Source organism: Tinamus guttatus, unplaced genomic scaffold (genome assembly GCF_059628265.1).
Source record: "Tinamus guttatus ecotype Peru unplaced genomic scaffold, ASM5962826v1 Tinamus_guttatus_pri_ptg000246l, whole genome shotgun sequence".
NCBI lineage: Eukaryota > Metazoa > Chordata > Aves > Tinamiformes > Tinamidae > Tinamus > Tinamus guttatus.
In genome coordinates, this window is record NW_028288780.1 from 5,091,194 (window position 1) to 5,115,828 (window position 24,635).

Consider the following 24,635-nt stretch of genomic DNA (forward strand, 5'->3'; position numbering starts at 1 on the left):
TACAAATATTGTTTGAATCTTGCAAGATATCTACCTGGCAAAACATTATCATAAAAATTTTATTTCAATGAAAAAACTTAAAACAAATTTTAAAATGCAGACATTTGATTTATTTAGAGAATAACATTTGCAAGAAGTCTTGCAATGCATTCCCTCCACTTTAAGTACAATACAGTACACCATTTTCCACAATAAGTTACATAAAGGCAAGTTTTATGTACATGTAAAAAGGATCAGTGCCCAGAACTATTTGCACAGCATATCTGCTGCTATTCAGAAATCAAACATTTAAATCTCTTAATCGCCTTCTTGAAACAAACTGACTTGATAAACTGATCTTAATTAGCTGAGAGAAGGGTTTTCAACTAACTTCTAAATTCAGTGGAGACCATGCAAAAGGTTCAACCCCTGAATTAGCATTCTCAGCACTCTGCTTTTAAAACAAAGATACAAAAAAGAGGCATGCCGTATGATAGCATATAAGACAACATGAAGAAAAATGCCCTGCCTGCATTTCAACTGTTTATATACCCTGAAATCTCCAAAAGAAAAGTACAGAAAGAGTAGTGCCATTGTATAAGGCACTAATGAGACCACGCATGGAACTGTGTATAACTGTTCATGCCTGTTTAAATAAAACTAAACTGAAACAGTGAAGAATAAGGCTACTAGGATTATCAGTGGAATGGAGAGTATCCTGTGAAGCAAGATTATAGCAGCTTTTTCTAACGAGTGGAACAGCTCGCAGTCTATGCCCGCCTTCTAAACCATGCCAGGGAAACGCCAGACGGAGAGAAAGCAAGCGAAGGGCCCGATCAGCTCAGCGGCAAACGCACCACTAACGAATCTAACAAACGGGTACTGAAATGCAAAGACAGTTTCTCAACTTTAAGGCTGAGAGGTACAGGCAGGATCTTTCAAGAAGGAGCAGTGAGGCCAAGTATCCTTAAACAACTGAGTTTACCAGTACAACTCAGTTTATAAGGGTCTAAGACATGGTGTCTACTGTGGCAAAAAAACAGACCCAGAAACAAAACTGGAAAGTTTCTAACCAGCTTGACCCATCCCCAAGATAAAGTGGTGTCTCTTTTACAATGTGAAACTATTTTAAATGCTTTAAAAATCCACTTTAAAAGATTTTCATTTTTCCCCCTTTCACATGAATTATTCCATATTCAGCAATGTGAATGTCAATACAAGAAATACAGCACCAAGCTACTGCTGTGAAGGAAGCAACCTGAAGAGTTCACATACCAGTCTGCATTTCGTGTATACCTTGACAGGGAGATTCCTGGTTAAACTTTGCTTGTTCTACACATTTCTCTTGTTTCTACAGCAGAATGCAAACATAGCATCCCTCTAAAGGTACAGTGCAGCGAGCCATACAAGACTGAAAATACTCTGCGGATAATGCAAAAGATTACTTAATTTAATCCATAAAACAATGCAGATAAGAATCACAATGGACCCCGTGGAAAGAGTTGTACATGCCACTGATGCGTTTTTCCAGTCAATCCTGGAGACACTTTCCTTGAACTACCTCAGCTTCCTGGATTCTTATTTCAGGTGCTTGAACTGGTAAGATATGTAGGTAATAGTGTATCAGTCAAAGAATTACTTAGAAAACAAGAACAAGAACCAAAAAAACCCCTAAACTCTTCTTCACTGAAAAAGAGAGGCACTGCATTTTTAAGCTGAATTAAGGCTGTAAAATGATGCTGGTTCATTGTGAATTGGAAGTCATCATGTTCCCGCTGCCCCGGGGCTCCGTTCAACCCGCTGCTTCGCTGTTAGTCCTGTAGGCCTGTTTGCGGAGGTGCGTCTCAATCTCCTCCCTGAAGACCAGCATGCCGAGGTGCGAGTGAGACGCTTCGTTCATGGCTTTGGATTGGATGCACATGCGGTACTGCTCCGGCGTCAGTTCATCTGCACAATGTTTCTCGTGCCAGAGGTGGAAGAGACCGGGGACTGGCGTCCTCACCACAATAAGGTCACCATGCAGGTACTTCCTGTACAGGTGGACGTCCTCACCGCCCCAGCCTTTCACTTCCAAGTCAAACCCCCCTATGAAACAATGTCACAAAATGTTACTGGGGCAAAGAGAGCAACAGTGCAGCACATGAACAAATTTTATATGACATAGCAGAAATTCTGGAGCGGTTAACTGTTTTCTCCATGCCAAAGCATGACAAATTGAGGGAAAGAAGCTTCAAGCACTGCATCCTTTGTGGTAGGAACTGCCCCGGACACAGATCACACACTGCTGGCATCAGGGAGTCTCTTAAAACAGAGTCTCCAAATCGCGTTACGTGTGACACGCCATGTGGCAGCTGCAAAAGTGGTGAGCGAGCCTCTCTGGGCATGCTTCCCTTATTCCTAGCAATCATAATGGATTTTAGCATCTGGATAATGAAGCAGTCATGCACCATATGAAAAAGTCTTCTCTTTCAATGCCAGCAATTACTCCATAGATTGCAACGCAAAACCTCGGATTAAGAGAAGGAATCCAATCCCACCACTGAAGGTTCTCTCTTGCCTTACCAGGACTGAAGCAAAAAAAACAATCCAGACTGACAAACTCAAAGCTCTAGAGTCCTGTCATTTTCATTTAGTACATAACATACACACGGCCGTGACTGTTGCTAGAAATTAAATAAGGTTGAATTAAACAAGATGGCAGCTAAGGCAAGGAATACAACACGATCTACTTCTGACAGATTATTTTTAAGACACTCTTCTAAACTGAAGTAATCAAGCTGTTGTGAGTTTTAACAGCATGCCACAAGAGGGTGCCAAAGTATATTCCTAAAGCCTTAAGCCACTATATCCAAGTATTACTACTCAGGCTGTTTAAAAAACATTATAAGAATTTTAACATTTCTGTGGGAACTTTTCTTGGGGGATGTGCTTCAGGAAGTTGGTTAATTTGGTTCATATAATCAAAAAGTAGAAAGAAATGATTTTTAGAAGTTCCTGAATAAAATCTTGTTTATTTTCACAGATACTATGTTTTTTAACAGCTGTTAGTTAGATGGCATGTCAAAAACTAAAACACTTATCTCTGTTCAAACTTGACAATCAGCAAGTCTGACTGCTGAACTCAGCAAAATAGTATGAGACAAATGTAGGGGCTTGTACAAGGCTTTCTTGAAGCCATTTAAGAGAGAACCTTGCTACAAAACAACTGTTCAATTTGATCTTACCAACAGTCAGAAAGTCTGTCCGATATTGACAAGTCATCCCAAAGCCAAAATCCCGCCAGAAACCCGAGTCCTTCTTGTGTACCTGCAATTTAAAAATGATAGTGTTTTGAAACATAAGATACAACAAAGGAAATAGGAGTCCATTGTCATTGCTTTTATAGAAACAATTTATTTTGACAGCCCTTCTACCTTTAGGCAAGGAAGACCCAGAAAATATAGCACTTCCTTCTTTCTGCAGAGCAGGAAATTACCATAAATCTTTGTGGGTTTTATTTATTTATTTTCTTTGCCAGGCTCCCTAAGAAGCAGTGTTGCTCATTCAGAAAGCAAGATTCAATTTATTTCATAACCACCAATGATTCTGGTGGATACTGGATGGCAGACATTAGAAAAAAAAACAACTTGCATGAACAGGACAGCTACATATGGCATGAACAGAGCAACTTGCCTGAACACGTTGCCCACCTTGACTTACACTCATCCTGAAACTGCAGTTTGGTAGTTAACAAAGAGAAGTCTACAGTGAAGGGAGCTTCTCGAGAGGTGTTCCGGGGGTTTTCTGTTCACACCTTCTCTGGCTCTGGAGCACAACAGAGGATTTCCCCCATGGTACAGTCAGTGTCCCTATCCCGATAAAGTCTTGTCTTTGAAAGACAGAATTAAGCAGTAGGCCAGAACTACTAATTGTCTTTCTTTAGTTGCACATTTTTCTAAAATACAGATAGAGCTCTGTTTTATTTAGTATGTGATGTTCGTACTGTTTGCTAACCTTCTTTTACAAGTACTTTGCTTATAATGGAGAAAAATGCTTAGATATTTAGTCACACTACCAAATATTCTAAGATGCCACACCTAATTTTGTCTTAATACAAGGCACAATTACCTTTCCTCAGAATAAATCTGGCTGCTTACCAATTGCTGCTCCACAGCTGGTGGTGTGTCTTGGTTGGCATAGACAATAGCAGGATTATAGAGGCTAAATACCACAGGATAGAAAACCTTTTTTCCTAGAAGGCAAAGAAGATAAATAATTACTAAGACTATTCCCTTTCCAAAGGCAAGGGAGGAAGAGGAAACTGTAAGAGTCTCCTCTATGCGGATTGTTATTAACCATCTAAATGAAAACCAGTAAGTATAAAGTCTATCTGCTAGGATTTTTCCACTCAGGCAGACCATAACATCTTCTATGCCAGAGCACACAGGAAAAAAAGGAAAAAAAAAAAAAAGGTTAAAAAAAAAAAAAAGCACACCACCACATTGGATAACACAGCAAAAAATCCCTAAAATAATCATAAGCAGTTAAGTTACAAAAATAACCAAGACCAAGGAACACACTGCATAGCCTGATATTTATTTATTTAAAAGCATGCAATGTCCAGCATGTAAGAGTCCCACAAGGTCATTAAGTGTTGCAAGTATCTTGACTATGCTGTGCCACCAGTCCTACACCTATTACAGGAATCTGACGGGTGTTTTTCAAGGAGCTCTTGCTGATGCCAGCAGGCACCAGCAGTAGCCCTCAAGAACACACTGATTTGGGCCCCAACTCTGACCTCGTGTGAGGCATCTTCAAATCTCGCTTGAAGCGAGAGGTGGTCCAACTATCAGCATGATCTGTCAAGCAGTCTCTCCAGTGCCCTTCCTTGTCCATGTTGACCAAGTTCTCCTCTCCAAAGTTTTTGCAATAACTTATACAAACCATTTCATTAATTTCAAACACAGGCAAAAGTAAAAGAAGGAGCGAAAATTAGAATCCAAATAGCTGATCAGTCTTTCTTGTCCATTCATTATGTGAAGCAAAATAGCTATTCATTCCAAATTGATATTTGAAGAGTAAGTTTTGTAGCTGCAACAAATCCGCATTAAGAGTAACCATTAAATATATATATATACACGTATATATATATTTGACGGAAAGAAGCTTTAGTAGAGGGTATCAGAGCAGCGCTCAAAACTCAAGAAAGCATTTTCTTCTTGTAGAAGCTTGCAAAATGAGTTAGCTTCATAAACTTGAGACAATCTGGTCAGAAAAATTCAGAGCTTGGAATGTGGAGTCTCCTTCTCTGGAGATCTTCCAAACCTGCTTGGACGCAGTCCTGTGCCACGTGCTCTAGGTGACCCTGCGTGTGCAGGGGGTTGGACTAGATGATCCTAGAGGTCCCTTCCAACCTCAACCATTCTGTGATTCTAGGTAAACGTGGAACCCTAGATCTGCCCTAGTCTCTCTAAGGAGCACATTGTGTAGCTTTTACTGCAAACACTTTTATGACAAGACACAGGTGTGAAGTACTAGAAGACACAAAACGATCTCGCTACAGATTTTTGTATACCAAAAATTACATTCCACTTTCATGAGACTTCACATGGAGTTCTGTTACACAACTCTCCTACAAATTAATTAGTAAAAATTAAACTGTCCAACTTTTTCTTACTTACCTAAATTGATAGAAAATATGAAAACTTATCTGCTGTACAAATATACAGTGAATTCTTATCTTAAAATAAATTACACTAAGGCAGAAATTATTTTTCAGTCTTGACAGTATTTTCTTTTCAGCATGGTTATTTTTCCTTTTGCGAGATGAATGCTATTGAACAGGTTCTACCATTCCAACTAGTCTGTGTGCTCAGCTAAGGACAGTTTACAAGCCAAACAACATAAGACTCTGTTAGGGCAACTTCACGGGAACATACCAGGCTCAGCATTCAAGCGGCAACTGTTGAGGAACTCGGCTGTGAAATAAACATCAACGTCACAGAAGAACATCAGGACCTCGCCCTTCTCCCAGGCTCTGGCACCCATGTCAAGTCCCCGGCCACGGTTAAATTCCTCGTTCAAAGAGACAAGTGTGTAGTTGTGGAAATTAGTTTCCCTGAAAAGAAAAAGAGAGTCAAATTCGAAATAAATCCATGTGTGGGGTGGAAGGACTTTTATACTCTTCCAACATTTTACAATAATTTTGTTTCAGACATTTAAACAAAATCCTGTTCTACAGCAGGATGAGAAAGAATCAGTTCCACTTAGCTGCCTCTTCTAAAACATCAGAGTTTAGACAATGTCAACAGATGGATGTCAGTCTTATTTCATAACTTAACTTTACAGTTAATTATTCAGACAGATTAAAAAAAGCCTTCTGGCACTGGACATGAACTGAAACGCGCTCTGAAATTACAGTGACATCTGAAAACTGCCCTGACAAACTAACAATCCCTCATTAATAGGGCAATATCCCTGTCTGAGCCCCTGAGGTCTTCAAGGAGCTCAAAGCAAGAAAGCCAGAGTCCTGGCTCCACCAAAACCAGGAGGCAAAAGCTCATTTGTACATTGATGCCAGGAAGAGCAGAAAGCCTCGTGGCAAGCTAGCAGGGACAGAAAGTGCCTCACACATGGAAGGAGCCAGCGTTCTGCAGCTAAGTGTCCTCGTGGCTTTACAGGAGTAAGACAGAAGAATTAGTTGCAACCTGAAGGTTTATACCAATTGGACAGACCAATTCACCAGGGCATTTTCATCCAGCAGTGCAATAGTCTCTGCCAAATACATTTCATTAGAAAAGACTCGGTCCCGCATTGTATGACAGGGACACGCAGGCCACAGGCTCATTCCTGACCAACATATTTAACAGGCCCCCAGCTCAGGAAGGAGAATAAGAGCTCAGGCAGAGAACCAGCTCCTTAGAGACGGATGGACACAGCTACTCAGTCTGAAAGCAAGACAGGTTTCTCACCTAATTGGGCAAAGCTGCCCCATTCCTCTGAAGCAACATTCGGAAATTTTATATCCAAACTGCTGTAATTCTATTTTCTGTAAGCCATGACTGACAAAATATCCTTTATTTGAAGCTATTCTATAGAAAAAGGTAAGTATAGAGAGCATTCTGGAGCCATTACATCGTACACAGAGCGGAGAGGACAAACTTAACTTCTTGACCAGATAAATTGAGCAGCGAAGCAGCCCTGAACATAGCAACCAGTCATTTCTCTTCTTCATCATTGAAGTAAATTCTCCTGTGGAAAAGCTGTCACAACATGCATCTCTCTTCAGGTACAATTAAATATTGTGCTATTAATTCTGAATGGTGTTAATGTAACTGAATATTCATAGTAAAATTAATTCCTGTATTTTTTGGTGTTGTCAGACAGAAACCTCAAGGTTACTGCTGTTAGTCTTTCTTGGCCTTTTTAGATGTGCATGTTTTCAGGTACAGAAAACTCAAAATCTCACCTAAAAGTTTATAGGAGACTTTTGCAACTTAAGCTGTGAAATGCTAAATGAGAACTTATTTATTCCAATTTGTACCTGCCTATACATCGTTTTTGTTTATTGTTTCTTCATTTTTAAAAATCACTTAACTTACAATCTTGTTTGTACTGCTGATATTGGATATACTTACTTACCTAGCTACAGACTCTAGGATACTTCTCACTTCTGACAGTCCATCTTGTCCAAAATATATCACAGTGAGGTGAATACGCTTATCCTGATGAATACACACATCCCTATAAGCACAGGATGAGCTGGCATTATTGCTTGCAACACAATAGAAACCTCAGGCACTTCAAAAAACATAGGCAGATACAAGTACTTCAGCAAGACTTTAACTAGTGTTTAAAGAAAGCAAAGAAAAATATTTTCCTGCCTCTCTCTCCCCATCTTTCCCACTTGAATCGGAAGATGCCAATATTGTGTGCCTCACTCTGATACCTTATTTTAGAAAAAGGAGCTCAAAAGAGGGCGTAAGTACAAAAAGGGCATGCTCAAGATCATCACTTTCCAGGTTCACAATAGCCCTGGCATTCAATCCAAGAGGGATTTTGGTGTAGTTTGAAATGCAGTTAAACCCATTTGGAAAGAACATTTTCTCCATATAATCAGTTTGGTTACAAATACTCCAAGCCAGTTGCACACAATGTTGGAGTCATTGGTTCCATCACAAATCTACCAGGACAGAAATTCATTTGGAAAATGGAAAAATTACTACAAGTCAGCAACATAGCTCACTGTATAGTCTAATGCACCTACCTAAAGTTTTGCATAAATTGTGCAAATGCCTCAGTTCTTCCAGCAAGAGGAACAATAATGTTAATGATTGATCTAGAAATATCGACTGTTTCACTCTTCACTTTCATGAGTGGTCCAAAAGGTCGGAACAATGTGACATGTCTGTACTCCATGCCATCCATCTTCTTATAAAACAGCTCATACTGTGTCCCCTTATCTCTTTCTGTACGATAGTAACCTGAAGAATAAGTCACATAAGCAATTTATGAATTCAAAGATCCCAGCAATTTTATTCCAGAAACACCATTTTTCTCGATAACTATAGACAAATAAAAATAAAAACATCTCTGCTTTTTTTCCTCTAAAATAAGGAAAAAAAAAAAACCCTGTAAACCACTATGAATTACAGTAACTTTTACCTTCTTAGAACTGATTTGAAAAACAATCTTAAGCCAATAATTCCCCCTCGCTTCCCAGGGTTCAGCAACAGGTTTTACGACATTCTACATCAGCTTCTCAGGTTCTCAAGCACATCATGATTCAGGCAGAATATGATTCCCAGGGAAAGAGAGGCATCTTATACTGCCCTTTTGTTAATCCGTCTAATAAGGAGCCATCCTTCCCCGAGCTGTTCCTCAGCATTAGCAGAGATTGTCAGGCCAGCAATGGACACAAGGCAAGTTCTGCTTGGCAAAGCCCATGAAGTCAGAAATATGATACCTAAAGAAAATCTGTGTGATAAATCCTGGAATACTTTATAATTATTGTTTTATTGCCAACCACAAGCTACAGTGTTTTGTATCCCATAAACAAAGACAGTGACATTTTAGTCCAGACACGGCCTTCAAAGGGCATATACAGAACAAGTTTTTTATGACACTTTTTATTTGATAAAACAATTAGTTTGCTATAGATAACATTATCCACTTGGAGATATTTTAATATAAAAGGCTTATTGGGTAACAGAATCTATGCCTTTCATGACAAATATTTAAAATTTGCTGACTGCTTTCATTTAAGACCCATCCAGGAATCAAGCCAAACCAAATAGCCTCTCCAGTGGTAAACCACAAAGGAAAAGACCAAGACTCAACCATGGACTCGGCAGGATTGCTGATTCCACGTCTGCGTTGCCTCATGCTAGCCTTAGGGTAAACAGTGATGAGAGGAAAGACACTCCAACACAATTGCCCTTTGCTCATCCCATCTCCCCACAGCAGAAAAAGGTGAGTCTAGGTAGCTAAAGAGCACGAGATGGATAATGAACCAAACAATTCTCAGCTGAACAGGCCCCACAGACCTCTGTAAAGGCTGATGAACAGCTACATGTCCCCAAACGGGACCAACACCTGTGCATTTCCAGCCCCTTGACAGGTTGCAGCCTGACCTGTCTGACAAACAAGCCTGCCCAACCTCTCCTCCAGGCTTCCACCTCGAAAGCAGGAGGCAGGACATGGTATACGAGCTGTTCTGGCCACACAGAGGTGTCTCTTCTGCGTGCAGTACCGATACCTTCGGTTTTAGTGATTTCAGTCTATTGCAAAATAAATGAAGGCCTGAGAACACATGCAGGGAGCAGCCCTCACGTTAAGAGGGCTTAGTTTATTTGTTTCTAGCTCAAGAACTAGAAAATGAGTGGTCTTGCAGCTCTTCTGCTTTTCCTCTGAAGAAAAATATCTCCACACCCTAGAGCTTCTCCTGTCAGTTCTCATCCACACAATGGGAGGAAAGGATTCCTCCCATTACTTTCTCACTCCATACCAGAAGCAGGGTACACGTACAGTCTTGCCCTTGCTGCCTTCCTTGGCATCCTGGCCTCACCCTCTACCACCTTCCTCCTCCATTCAGTTGCCTGACACCCTTTCCCTCGCTCTACCTCACTCCTGCAACACCCTTCTGCGTCAGCTTCCTTCCCCCAGCCATCCCCAAACCACAGCCACTCTCCTTTCCTTCTGCCCCGGGCTCTAACAGCAACTTCCCTATCCCACTTCACTATTTCGTGGCATCTCTACCACACCTTCTCGTAGGTGCACACGTGCACACACGGAGTCCACAGGAAAGGGGGATTACTGCTAGAGAGGGCCAGTGGGAGACAGGGTGCAGCAAGACAAGCAGGGGCCCTGACTACGAGGTACGGGGGACCAAAAGAAGTCTTTCAACTACACGCTCTCTAGCCATTTAAAAAAGCTTTGCAATGAAGTATTATTTAAGACAGATCCATCCACACTTACTCCTTGGCAACCACACATAACTATGTAAAACTTTAGTACTGATGACAAGCATGAGTATTTCAGATTAGCAGGCTAATTACAAGCATTGAGAAGGGTGTTTCAGTGCAATCACAAAGTCTTGACTGCTACAAGCAGAAAAAAAAGATAAATCTGTCAGTCCTTTTTCACTCCCACGCTTGTGTAGAGAAGTCCAATGTTGCATCCTGACAAGAGCTTCTTGGTTAGAGAAGCTGATGTACCACAGTAAGTGTTTTCATACCATATTCTCAAGTGATAAACAGTAAGTACCTCAAGCCTCTACTCCTGAGTATATAAACATTTAATTCAGTACTTTCTCTTCTCTAGTATTCAATAGCTTTTTAAAGATGAAAATACTTTTAAAATTTTGCTTACCTTTTAGAAAGGTAACCTGTCACAAGTGCTAATAGCTTATCTCTAATCAAAAGATAAGCTACAAGACCTCAGTCTACAACATGCCAGAGAAAATAAAAAAAAAATACAGCTGTATCTTTTGCTGTATGTGTATAACTTGATAGAACACTTAACATACAAGTCCAAGTTGTGCAGACCTTGTGAACATTCACTCGCTGCAATATAAGATACTAAACTTGTGTCTCGCCATGGTACTACCTCCCCACTGTTTTACTTATGTAGCAAGTGTGTGCTCCTGAAGCTACTTGCTCTGTTATGAACTAGCCTACACAGGTAATCTACAGACTTGAATGAATTTATGAAATTAAACTGCTTTTCACGAGAGAAGTCAAGATTGAGAACAGTCAGAAAAAGTTAACATGTGTTTTAATTCTTAATAGATGGAGGTTTTTAAACATTCAGGAATTACTTACGATGTAATAAAATGACTGCTACCTTGCCTTCCAACTAGCATATGCTGGCTACCATTCAAAATAGATGCACATAAGCAAAGAAGTAGAAAACAGAAGAAAGAGTTAAAAGGCTCTTATATCCATGAAACTTTATTTGATCTGCACAGAAGTTCTATTTCTCACTTAGTATTTCTTAGTTTAATCTCAGAAATACTGGCAATAAACTGCATTTTATCAAAACCAAAACTGTTCTTAACTTCCTCAAAAAAATAGCAATGCAGTGTAAACAGCCCTATAGATCAGAGAAATCTGATGGGTTTGTTTTCATCAACAAATATCCTTGTAGATGCAATGCATGTTTGCAGATCAGCTCTATTCTGTGCTACTGTTCTAAGCTGCTGTTTGCCAATGTGTGGCTGTGGCAGTTGTGCCCCACCACAGCTCCAAGGCAGATGCAGAATACTCCTCTATCTTGCAACCCTAAAAATGCCACATCCGTTTGGGTAAGGCTTAAAAAAAAAAGGCTGCACCCTAGCGTGGGTACAGGTTCCGGACATAGGCGCTAAAAGTCATAATATCCTCATGTAAAGAGGCCACAGCAGCTGAGAAGACTGTGGAAGAACTGCACGAACAGCTGGATCAAAGATACGAAGTGGAAAACAAGAGTAGCATCAGGGACATTACCACCCATCAGAACACACTTGGATTTTTTTGGTCTATGTGGTATAAGGGTAGTAAAATAATGTATATTCTTCCTACAATGCATGGAGTGCTTTTTTCTAAAAAGATTAAAATAAAGATAAAATATGTTTTTGATGCTTTTACTAATCAAGACAGTGATAGTCTTTTCACTGGAGTCTTCCAAGATGATGTAAATACAGGGGAAGAATAATTTAGGACATGTTCAGTGATGATGAAGAAATACTCTTGGAGGGAATGGTCTATAAAAAAGAGAAAAGATTCAAAGCTTCAACAGCCACCAAATTCTCTAAGGATTTACTAGTGTATCTGAAAGCACATTCCACAGGAGATTACAGAGCTCAAGGTTTAGTCTAATATTTAACAAGTCTAGGAAAGAGCTGAAATAATTCCCAGAACTTCTATGTGAAAAAAATGGACTGCTGAGGTGGGAATTTAGGACACTTTCCTAAAATAAACATGCCTGTTTCTAGTTCAGCTTATGGCAGTGGCACAACTTTATGGGCAGTGGCAGAGTTTTGCCAGTAAATTTCTGCAAGTAGACATGCAGTCCTTTTGGAAATTGCAAGTCAAAACAACAGTACATCTATTTTATGCACACATGATGGTTACGTATTATTTCATGCAATATCATGTGGTTTTTTTTTCCTTCCCCAATGCACAAATCCAACTCTCCAGCAGTTTCTCAACCTCCTGTCTCAAACTACATTAAGCTCTCATCTTAATCTTGGAGGTCCTAAACCACTTGTGACAATACAATCAGCAACTGAAGAGCATACAGAACTTAAGCCATAAATTGTTTTAGTTCAAGTCAATTTAAACAAGCTGTCTCTAAATAAACAATGTTAATGTGTCAACAGTATAGTAGTGCTCGTAAGATGTTTGCAGGAATAGTTGTGACTTCAGTAAAGGCCCTGGGTCTGCTATGAAATGTGAACCTCTCTGTTTATGGTAGCTTGAGGGAACAGTTTTCTCTAAATGGAAAGGCAGCAACTTTCCACTTGGGCTTCCATCCCTAGGCGGACAAAGCAGGCAGCACACCAGGTGTCTCTCAGGGCTGAAGCATTAGGAAATAAGAGTTTCCATTTGAAGTTGGTTCCATTTCTTAGTTCTAAATTTTGGAACAATAAAAAAAACAGCTAATACACCAGAAGTGGCTTTTTTTTTTCCCCTCCTGGCTCAATATCTAAAATAGCCAGTACTATTTTTACATACACACAAAAAACACAGAATACTCACACATGCTTAAGAAGGCTGCTTATAGAAAAAAAGGACATTAGCTCAATCTTCCCAAAACATGCACCTTGGCTTCTAATTACAAATACACTGCTGTGAATAGAGACAGAGGCAGAACCGCGTGGAGAAGAGCAGTTCTAAGGCCTGAAATCAGCTTGGGCAACGATTAAAGGCAGTATTTTAAGAAAAAAGAACCAGTATTTCATTAGCAATAAAGAAAACCCACTAAAATGCAAGCAGTATCTAAAACTGTTGAAGAAAAGCGGTTGCACACTTTATATAAAATAAAAGCACCAATAGGACACTGCAGGAATGACTGTGTTCAGCCAAAATAATACCATTTTAGGTAAAACCATTACTAAAGACTAATACCACATTGGTTGTATTATACTGACACACTTAAGTGGATTCTACATCCTGCTCCACCTTCCTAAATAATGCAAAGCACTTTGCATTAAACATCCAACAAAGCAGCTCAGCAAAACAGGCTGCTGCTAAAAAGACTTTTTGAGCTACAGACTAACTGCATCATCCCAGACTGAAAAAAACTGATTATCCCAAGGCCAATGGTACCTTCCTGCAGCAGGTCTTTGCTTAGAAGTACAGGCAGCAGTGCTGCGGGATCCAGATTCTTTTTTACAGCAATGTTCTTTTCTTTATAACCTGCTGCCATAAAAAAGCTGGAGCATGAGTTGCATAATACTGTAAAGGTACAGAGCAGGTTTTGATCATACTCATCTTCTTCAGCACTACCCTGTACCATGAAAGCCAAGCTCTACAGGAGTTATAGCTACTGCACCTTGCGGCTGGGTCAGTGGAAGTGCTGGAAGGGTGCTTGGGTGCTTGTTTCTATTGAAGTACTCTGCAATTAAACTTATAAGCATCAAAACACATGGAGAGAGAACAAGAGAATGCAAATAAATGCTAATATCAATAGTTATATGTTTCAGAGTAATGCATGTTTGGTCCATTAGTTGCACATACTTCATATGGGGCCTAATTAAAGGTTTCATAGTCTTCAGGAGTACTATACTAGTCTCCCCACGGAGAGGTCTATCCAGGACATCAAATTCTTGAGCTGACATGGTCAAATCTGCTAATCTACCAATATTCCCTCTTCATCATGAGTGTGCCAACTCCATGAGAATAAAAGGCCTGAATACCAAAAGTGGCATGGATACCTGAAAAGTACTCTGGAGCTTCACAACCAAAAAGCTTATTTATGCTGGAACAAGAGCAAGAGAATCGATTTCTCTCTCTCCACACTAGTTTTATTGAAAGCCTTTCAGTTATTTAATAACATAAGGAAAAACACAAACTTTCAGATAAAAATCAACCAGGAAATGTTTCAGTATTTTAAACTGTACACTTACTGTGATGAAACTTCCTTCTTGATGCCTGTTCAAAAAACATCATCACGAGGCTACAATATTAAGCTACAAATTCCTTAACAAAATTAAAGATTCTTACCAAGCAATTTCTATTCAAGGCCCTATTCTAGTACACAAAAATACTAGAACCATCATTAAATACCTGTAGGGACATTCGGTTAACTGTTTGGAAATCATCTAATAAATATTTACCATACCTTCTACAAAATCATTTTCATTATACAGCTGCCTCTCTTCTACTCCATCATCTTCATCTTGTCCATCTTCTTCATCTGGATTATTGATAACTTCCAGCCCAGCCTCGATGACTTCCACCAGTTCGTCTCGCTTATCCTTCCTAACAGGCTTTTCCTCCGGATGCCGAGTGAGCCCCATCTCTAGCTGGAACACTTTCATGGACGTGAAGCTTTCAAAGGGAATGACGCCATATTCGCTAGGCAGCTTAGCCCCCACGCTCACCTCAGCCTTGTCAATCTGGGAATGGAGAAACTCTAGGAGATCATTAGATGCTTGTTCTTTGGTGCCCTGGTAGTTCATACCATTGATCTTGGGGCTCTTTTTCTCCTGCAGGGTTTTCAACTTATCACTCATTTCCTGCAGCTCTTGCTTTAGCTGGGCAATCTGCCGTTTCAGACTGGTAGCTCGGGTCTGGTAATGCTCCTCCTGTTCCTGGAGGAGGGCTTGGTAGTATTCTTTACCCAGGCTCTCACCCGCGATGCCCGGCAGAGATCCATTACCCTCCGTCTGTGGAGCACATTCCAGCAAGTACATGAGCAAGATTAAACTGAATAGTAAGGCCAGACCCACTAACAGCCAACGAGTTCTGGCTTGAATTACTAAGCCTCTCCTGGGCATCCTTATAATATTTCCACTTCCCATCCAAAATGAGGACTTCTCTGCTCATACCTTTCTGGGAACATGCCCCCAGAATCCAAATCTTAGAAAGTGAGTGAGAGCACAACCATAGTAGCTGCTTTAAGTTCTGATATAGCAGCATATGAGCAGTTTTCAACCTTTTCAACCTTCATGTATCACTCCAGAAACATAAATCCAAGGTTCCTACGTAATCCATAACCATCAATTGTGAGCGTGGCTGATATAAAACACTTTTTTCAGGATGTCCCACCCCAAAGAAACATAATAGGGGAAGAAGGGAGACGAGAGCAAGGAGTCATATTTCCACTTCTTAAAAGGAATAGTTATGGGATTTTTATTTAGCCCACTTGAAGTCCAGTAAGGCAAGTCTACAAAAGCTGTTTTGTAGGTTTTGAATGCACAGCATTTAGTTCTCCTCAAAACATAAAAATCAGAGGAGTCTACAGTTTAGTAATAGTAGCTTTCATTGACTAGTCTGACATTTTCCTCCGGCACTTGGGTATTTTATTCCACTTCCCCCTCCTTTCTTTGGGATCTGTGGTTTAAGTCAGCAGAATGAAGACGGAACCTAAAATTAAAAGAAAGGTGCATATTAGAACTAAAGCAGCTGGTAATTTGGAAAACACATGGAGAAAGTCATAACATACAGACACAAAAGAGCACCCGGGAAATGGGTAGGAAAGAAAAGAAAGATAAAACATTATTTCTTTCCATTGCACTACTCAACAGTGACTTTATCTGACATACTATCTGGAAAACACCAATATGAACAACCTATCGAAACTTTTTGCAGAGATAGTTAAAGCTGTAAGGGTTCTTCTAGTCTCAATGCATATTTTTTAAACTGTGCATTCCCTCTCCTGCAGAAAAAAAAAAAAAAAAAAACGAAAACCAAGAAACACACGTGCCCTTCCTATTTCTGTAGATTTAGAAAAAAAAAAAAAAAAACGCAAGAATCCTTTTGAAGCACCAGAGGAAGCTTCCATTTCCATTTGCTTTTATTTTAGGTAAATATCTTCCAGGGAATGACTATTCACTCATGAATAAAGCATTGAAGACTTAAACATCAGAGGTCACACAAACAGCCTTTCAGAATAGGTCAAAATTCAGCAGAATTTCAAATTCAAATCCAAGTTTTTGATTGAGAAAAAACATCTCCCAGACTAACACTTCTCCCTTTGTTTTGGATAGGACAGAGTCATGTTGATGGTTTGAAGGCTGCTCACCCTCTTATAACACTGACCGAACAGGCCAGGGGAAGATCAGCAAAAAGACCACAGTGGCATAAGAAGGGGGCACCAAAATAAATACTGACTACATCCTTGCAACTCTCCCCCTTCCCATTCTGTCTCCAGCTTTGGCGAGCACCAGGTGCCATGCATCAGCAGTACCAGGATATTCAGTATCCTCATTTGCAAGTAAGCTCCAATAATAGAGCCTCAGAAAATAAATAATTTATGGATACCCCCAGCACCAGTGTATAAAATTGCTGATCTGCAACTTGCATACGTATCATATTACTGCTGGTTTTGTGAGCTGCACAGCGAGGAGAGGTCCAGCCAAAGCCTTAGGACTGCTTGAAGCAGTTATTAGTATTTCTAATGCAAGAAGCCCTTCCACACGCCGGTTTAAGAGCAGGTTAGTTTCTTTATGCAGAAATTCTAAATATAGTAACTTAAGGGCAATAAGTAGCTGAAACTGAAACTTTCTGAATTAACTCATGAACACTTTCACACAAAACAAGTAACTATCATCTAAACGAATTCTAGCAGACAACCTTTTAAGTCCAAATAAGACAAAAGTTAATCACTCCTCTCTGAAGCACATCATACAAAGACAAGTTAAATGTCTGTAAGGTGATCAGCACTGGATGTGGATGTACCCTCAGACTACTGACCAGAATCCAGATGTGGTAAATCAAGACAGACAAAAGACAAACAGTCTACAGGGCAAGACACAGAAACAATGCAATATCAACCCAAGTTTTTACTGAAGTTGCCTGTATAATGGTTTTGCTCATTTTGTCCTGAGTGCTTGTTCCTTAAGAAATAAGAGGTAAAGCCGCAATTAAAAACAAAGAACCTCACGTTTCTTTAAATCTAGATACAAAAGAAAAAAAAAAAGAAAAAACCCTAGACAGTATGAAAGCCATCCCACACAGAAGCTGAGACATCACAGGTGAGTCAAGGCACACTGAGAACAAAGAATGAACTGTCTCACTCGCAAAACCTAAAAATCAGCATGCCCACACACACTAGCCATTTGCTAGTCTCAAGACCAGCAAACCAAAACAAAAGATTGTGAATAACTGCAGATTTTTGAGCCTTAGCTACTGGCATCTTACCAATCTATAAGTGACCTGTATTACGGAGCACTACCTTAAAGGGCACTTTGGAGGAGATGCCTATTTCTGAAGCAATAGAAACTACACATTAGGTAGGCTGTAGAAAACTCATTTTGTTCTTGTCCTTTCAGTCTCCAATTATTCCCTCATTAGTTGAAACCCTTTTCTAGGGACTTGGTGACAACCTTATCAGCAAGGCAGCCTTTTGCAAAGACAGGTCTTGCCTTATCCACCTTTGCCAGCTTTCGGGCAACATCAGGAGGAACAGGCACCTTTCCCCTGTGCATCCCCTGTGGCCAAGGAATGCTTGTGCAGCCAGGCATGTTAAACAACATTAATGTTGTAAATTGTACATGAAGAGCTAAAGGTGTGAGTTAGTTTGTTAAAACACCAGGGACTGAGCCAATCTGGAAACTCTACCTTTTCTTTTCAGTATTACTTCTACTGAGAAAAGGGTAGCCCTAATGGAGTCAGATACCCACCACACTCACACTTTACAAGGGTTCAAGTTTTTCTTGCTCACAACCTTCTCGAGTGCTATCCAAGGAGACAGCTCCAAGGATGTCATCGATGCCAGTAACAGGACTGAGCATCTTCTCCCCCTGACCACAGCCCCATATTTTGTTCTCATATTTGTTCTACTACCAGGAAAAGACTTGCACACCTTAGCAAGAGGAAAGGTGTTATCCCCATGAACAGCAACCTAAACAGAGCGGTGAAGTTGTTCTGCACTGCTGATACAACTTTTCTTAAGCCGATGAAGAGTTGAGTCAGGAAAAAAAGCACTCCTGCTTCATCTTGCTTCCCTTAAGGGGAAAAGGGAAGAATCTTCCTTCTCATCCCATTAGAAGAGGTGGTTTAACAGGGCCTCTATTTCACTACCCTCTCTTCTCAGAAGAGCACTAGTTTCATGCATCCACAACTCAGTTTTGATATGATTTAAATTCTTTGACTTAGGTCTGTCACAGCACCACCATGGGAATGTCAATAACGCCTTCCAGGCTGCTGAAGATGATGAGGAGAGAGAGCAGGCTATGAAACATAATTCAAAAGTGCACAGCATCTCAAAAGCACATTATGAAAACGAATTTGATGTAGTGTAATGCATGCTAAAGTCTGTACAGTGATGTTACCTGGAAAGATAAGTAGTAATCATGCAGCCTCCACATCAGCATTTCATTGTTTAAAGATTAAATCACAATTCTCAAAATGGCACATGCTGATATTTCACTTTATTTTGTTTCTTTGAAATAAGTCTATTTGCAAGAATCCCTATTATCTCCAAAGAGTGAGACATCTGACAGCCATACAATGCTCAGAGATTTGCAAGTTTTCCAGAAGCAACTGGTTGTTATTCTTTCTGCATTTCCAGGACCTTATGTATATTCAACTATGGAAATGTTTCTGTTCCTTACAAAAGGGCTCTAAGCACAAGGGAACAGAGCAGCATGCTAATAGAAAATGCTTTTAAATTTGTTTTTATTATATTAGCATTCTGTTTTGGTTCCTTGGTGCAAAGAATCGGCACTTCTTTCTAAAGAGAGGAAACACTGAGATTTACAGCAGTGGCCGTATTTCTCTGCATTCTTGCTTCACGCCAGGCTCAGTGGACATGCCTCACTTTAACATTTTGGGCATGCCCCCTTTCACTCGGCTGTCCCAGATGGTCATACTTCAGCTGCTTTGAAATTCCAGTTGATTTTCATAGTCATTTTATGTTTGTCATTTCACCCAGATGTCACAGATACTCACTGTCCTAAATCCCTCCAGGCACACATACTTCTCTCCTTGAGAAGTTAAATACCGAAAACACCAGGGCCACCCCTTGAATATTCCCTCCTACCCTGTGTTCACTCACACTCCATTCTTCCAGACAGTTTGGGAACGCTGTAAAACCCTGCACAGACCCAGCTGTTTTCTCACTTGCTGAAATAACACAAAGGGAGCCTGTTGCCTTTGCTGTCGCGGCCTATCTCGGTGTAACTCTAGCCTGGAAACCTCAGACCGCACCGGGCACATGGGCCGCTTCTCTGCTTGCCCCGCGCGGCCCGCGGATGGGGAGCCTCACAAGGGACGCACAATGAGAGCTGCTTAGTGCTGCACTACCCTTTGAGACAAATCAGCACCAAAGCCAAACTCTGGCACTGCTGGAAAGGTTAAGAGAAAGGGAAATAAAGAGGGGAAGACTAAAAAAAAAAAAAAAAAAAGAGGAATAGAAGCCCATAGTTCTCTCACTTCTCCATGGAACACTCTGTTTTCAGTTGCATCCTCCCTGGCCTATACCCAGGAGCGGCATGCTAGTATCACTGTTCTTTATCCAATTCACCCTTGGCTACAGTTCCCCACAACACACACATGGGCACATTGACACTACTGGACAGGACAGAAGCTGAAAACCTCCACCAAATTATAAAAAGATTTGCATACATAGAAAACGAACACAATCACTAAACATTTTAGACTTTTGCAAACTAATAGCAAGAGAAACATTCAAAAGTCTTAATACACATCTCAGTTGATGCTTATATATGTCAATCAGTTAGATCTCAGATGGAAACAAGTATTTCAGACTTCAGAAGCAGCTCAAACAGAACAGTTTCCACAAAAAATTGTTTTTTCCAGAGCACTGCGGATTCAAACCAGAAGTCCAAGAGTTAGTAGAAATTCCCTTCCTTGGGAGACCTGTAGGCAGAATCAGCTCCACGTGAGGGCTAACTCAAGCCCCAGACTTGTGCTCTTTCATCCTTAGGAACTTCGGACCTCCACCCAACCGCTGCAAGAGCCCTGCGCGTGCCCACGGCTCCCGTCCGCCCGCCACGCCGCAGACTAAACAGCCGCCGAGCGCTGGTCTTCCCGGGCCCCGCCGCCAGCCTCGGCCACGAGCTGAGGGCTTGGGACGATGCCCAGCTCACAAGCGCTGCTCATTCTCACTCACGTTGGCTCCTGGGTCTCCTGCCGCTTACTTTGCTTTAAACCTCCACTGATAAACGCTGAGCTCCCCCGCGGGGCGGCGAAGCTGCCACACGCCTACCCCGCACAAAGATGTTACTTCATTTCTAGTAAAGGATCAGGGGAAAAAAACAAAACAAAACAAAAGAACCCGCACAAACACAATAACTACTGTATACTTATTTACAGGTTTTTCATAGTGTATCGAGTGCCTGAACTTATCTGTAATAGGCAACTTCAGACATCGATTTAGCTCCTATGTGGGAAGCCGGGGGGGGGACTGGGGAGGAAAATCAGATGCTTGGTACAAAAACTGTATTAAAAAGTGTAGTTCAGACACGGGAAATGGTAAAAAAGCATTACTTCAATGGTGTGTAACAACGGTCACAGGATCTACTGTTCCAAAAAAAGCAGGTTTAAGAAAAACATTCTCATATGAAGTGCCTCTGCAAGTGTTTATTTTCCAAAAGCAGCATCACTGTCTTGCCAGCAAAAACACCTATCCTTAAAAATTAAGGCTAATAATTAAGACAAGTCTCCACTTTCACATTAGAGACTCTGGTACACTGTGCAAATATATGGGATTTTGTAGCTACAAACAGCTCTCTCTCAGTACTAGACCCCGTAATTTATTGATAAACAATTCTGCATTTTTCCATTTGTAGGGAAAGCTCGGAGCCTGTACATTAGTCAGTCTTTCAACAGCCCCAACCAAAGCATCTAGAAGGCTCCTTTTTCCTTTAGAAAGAAAGCAAAGTAGCTAAAGTAGCAGAGAAAGCAAACACGAGATAACATCCAGCACCATAGAAATTGCGCATCTATTGCCCCAATGTTCCCTGGAAAACCACCGTGCCCATCCCATCACCCTCAAATGAAGCAACTGTCAAACACGCTGATACGGCTTAAATTTAAATACTTACAAAGTCTACTGAGAACTGGCAAAGAAAAAAAGGAATTGCGTAAGTGGTACCATCTTCCTTGGCTCCCAGAAGCAAGCAAGTTATCACAACCAGGAATTTGTTGTTCCCACACAGAGAGGCATCCCCTACATCCCAAAATGGGCAAGTGAGCGCAATGCTGTTCACATCACTTACTTTCTACCTAACCCAATGCAAGCAACGAGCGTAACGGGAGACCCACGCTGATTTCCATGAAGCTCCTGCGTGGGAGCTGCTGAACTTGAAGCACAAAGAGCTACTACTGCACCCCAACAAGGCTGGTAGTTGCTGTCCTGGGTTTAGACAGAGCACGGAAATCCGCGTCAAATCGGCTGTTCTGCTGCTTTTATGAAAACTGACACCTGCTTGGCAAGAAGGAACACGGGTAAAAACAGTCTTTGATAAGACTAGTTGAAGGGTTTTGCTGGTTTTGTTTTTAATAATTATTGAGTAGGTAAGACTCAATAATTGACTGAGCTTCAGTTTCTATGGTATGTATCAGTTTTTCTATTCTACGCACACTTTCCTATAGCTACGTTATTTCACACATGGCTTTTTCGCACTGCTGTAGCCTCTTTTCTCACTTTAAATCTGGCATAAAAACAACCTCCAAACCTGAAAAGCAAGTCATTTTCCCACTATTGTAAGGGACTTAATGGAAGAGCAGTATCATATCACTACCAGTATTTCGCCTACCAATCGCCTACCTTACAGGCTGTTAAAGTTTAACCTTCCATTAGTAACAAAAGTTCAAGTTACTACCTTGAGAGGGGCGCTTTGTCTTGGTATTCTTAACACCTCCCAAACGGTAAGTTATCTTTAATGTAATCATTGAATGTGACAGGCCAAACCTCGAGCAGCTTTGACCGCAGGCGCAGGTGACGTTACTAGCACGGGGCTCTCCACGTGGCACCCTGCGAGCTGCCAGGAGCGGCCATCGCCTTTGTGCAGAAACCACGGTCTGTTTCCAAAGGCGAAGGAGAAAACAAAACAATTTCACTTAACGGGCATCACCTTACAGCGAACTGAGGAAAGGCAAAATGCTCTTTGGATATGCAAAGTGATGCATTTAAAAAGGCCACAGCCAAATATCTCCCCCCATAAAGCAGGGAGGTAAAGACGGGGACAGGACAGGAGCCCTCCAGCCGACACAACCCAACCAGGGATCCTAGCTGCAGTGTGCAGTATTTACACAGCATTTGTTTCAGCCGCACTTTCACTCACAGCATTTCCTACCAAGGCAACAAACCAAACAAACCCCACGCAAACAAGAAATCTACGTGCCCACAGAATGGAGCCTGTGAGTGCTGAGAACGGCAGCAGGCAAAAACAGAGCTAAATCCACCATGTCCATGTTGCTGATACTCATGTTCTGCTGTTTTCTCACGTCTTCCCCAATTGTCATTTAGTTCCCTACGTATAAGGATAGAGACCTAGCTCTATAGAGCGAGGAGAGCTAGAGCCTATAGTTATTGCAACCTGACCGCAGCAAAAACATATACTCCAACACATGTAAGACCTACCCCTTAAAGGGCAGGTATCCCCCAAGCTGCTGCAGAGGTCAGAGGAGGCTTCCCCACTGCGGGAGTGGGCAAGGGGGACACTCCTGCCCCACATCCGCACACCTGGGCGGCAGGGCTGCCCCTCGGGAGGGCACCAAGGCCAGGCGGGAGGCGGCTGCCGGCCACGGACGCAGACAGCAGACACAAGCACACAGAGCAGAAGTGGCTGTCCTTGGCCAACGTGCGACTTCTAAACAGTTTCACAGCTAACTGGCCAACATGAAAAGAGAAAAAAATACGCAGATATTTTGCAGACGAATCTGGTGCAGCAGTTGGATTTTCTTTCCACTATTTGCCTATGGCAGAAAACATGTTTTTATGGAGGCACAAATCCAGATTATTAGGCCTCTGCAACAGTTAAAAAAAAAAAAAAAAGGAAAAAAAGATTCTCGAACACTGCCGAAACTTTTTTTTTTTAAAAAAAAAAAGGCTTTGAGGCATCTATTAATATCAGCCTTTAACTCAATTGGCTTGATACACTTATGCTTTTAATTCCATTTTAAAAAAAAAAGCAGTTTCATTAGACAACTATGCACTAAGTATTACTACAGCAATGTTCTCCTTAAGGTTTACTGCCAAGTTGTGTGTGTGGTACACTGGATAGTTGCATAGAAATCTTATTATTGCAAGTCTGAAGAGCAATAAAACAGCTGAAGTCATCCCCTGGAAGACATTTCTGCACATTCTGTCCAACTGGTAGTTTGGCTCAAGAGCTTCAAAATATCTAAAACTAGTTAAGAAACAATTTGATATAAAAATTCCAAGAAAAAAATGCCTTAAAATATTTTAGAGAAGACTTTTTGTTTGTTTAGTAAATGGTGCTAGTTCCAGTTCACAGGTGCCGTGCAACAGTGGGTCACTTGGCTATTCCTCAGCTCATGGATCAAGGATAGAAGGGGGAACACAGCCTCCAAATATTTTTAATGTTTTTACTAACAATTGCACAAGTAACTGAAGTTGTGCTATCAGGGCAACACATCAGGAGTGAGTCTGTGCTACCAGAAATGGCAGCTTGCTGCCAAGCGACTGAGAAACAGCAGGTCCATTTCAGAAATGCTGTGAGATGCACTTATTTCACCTATACCTTTTCAGTTTTATATTATGACTGAGCAGAAAGTCACTTTCAAAGGGTCAGTAACACTAGATTTCATCTGCAGCAAAGAAGCTACCCATTTGACAAAACTATCTTGATATTCCTTTTTATCCAAAGCAAGAGACCATTAAAAAGGCTACTAAAATAGAAACATGAAACAACACTCCCATCCTCCTCCTCAACCTCTTTTTGTTCAGTTCTTTGGTCCCTGAAGTTAGTCTTTGGGACGCAGGGACTCTCTTCTCGCAGTGAATTATGCCTGAAATGTACAGAAAACTCACCCAGGGAA

General features: G+C 41.1%; 1 protein-coding gene across 1 annotated transcript in view; it reads right to left on the bottom strand.

The window, feature by feature from the left end:
• Positions 1-1,192: 1,192 nt before the first annotated feature.
• CSGALNACT2 (chondroitin sulfate N-acetylgalactosaminyltransferase 2) overlaps positions 1,193-24,635 on the bottom strand; it is a 29,619-nt gene continuing 6,176 nt past the window's right edge. The window contains exons 2-8 of the mRNA XM_088526368.1: positions 14,782-16,028; positions 8,225-8,441; positions 7,600-7,701; positions 5,898-6,076; positions 4,116-4,210; positions 3,204-3,285; positions 1,193-2,064 (exon numbers count right to left, since the gene is read on the bottom strand). Coding sequence (XP_088382494.1) covers positions 1,772-2,064; positions 3,204-3,285; positions 4,116-4,210; positions 5,898-6,076; positions 7,600-7,701; positions 8,225-8,441; positions 14,782-15,463 — 1,650 coding nt within the window. The 5' untranslated portion in view covers positions 15,464-16,028 and the 3' untranslated portion in view covers positions 1,193-1,771. The remainder of the gene's footprint in view (positions 2,065-3,203; positions 3,286-4,115; positions 4,211-5,897; positions 6,077-7,599; positions 7,702-8,224; positions 8,442-14,781; positions 16,029-24,635) is intronic.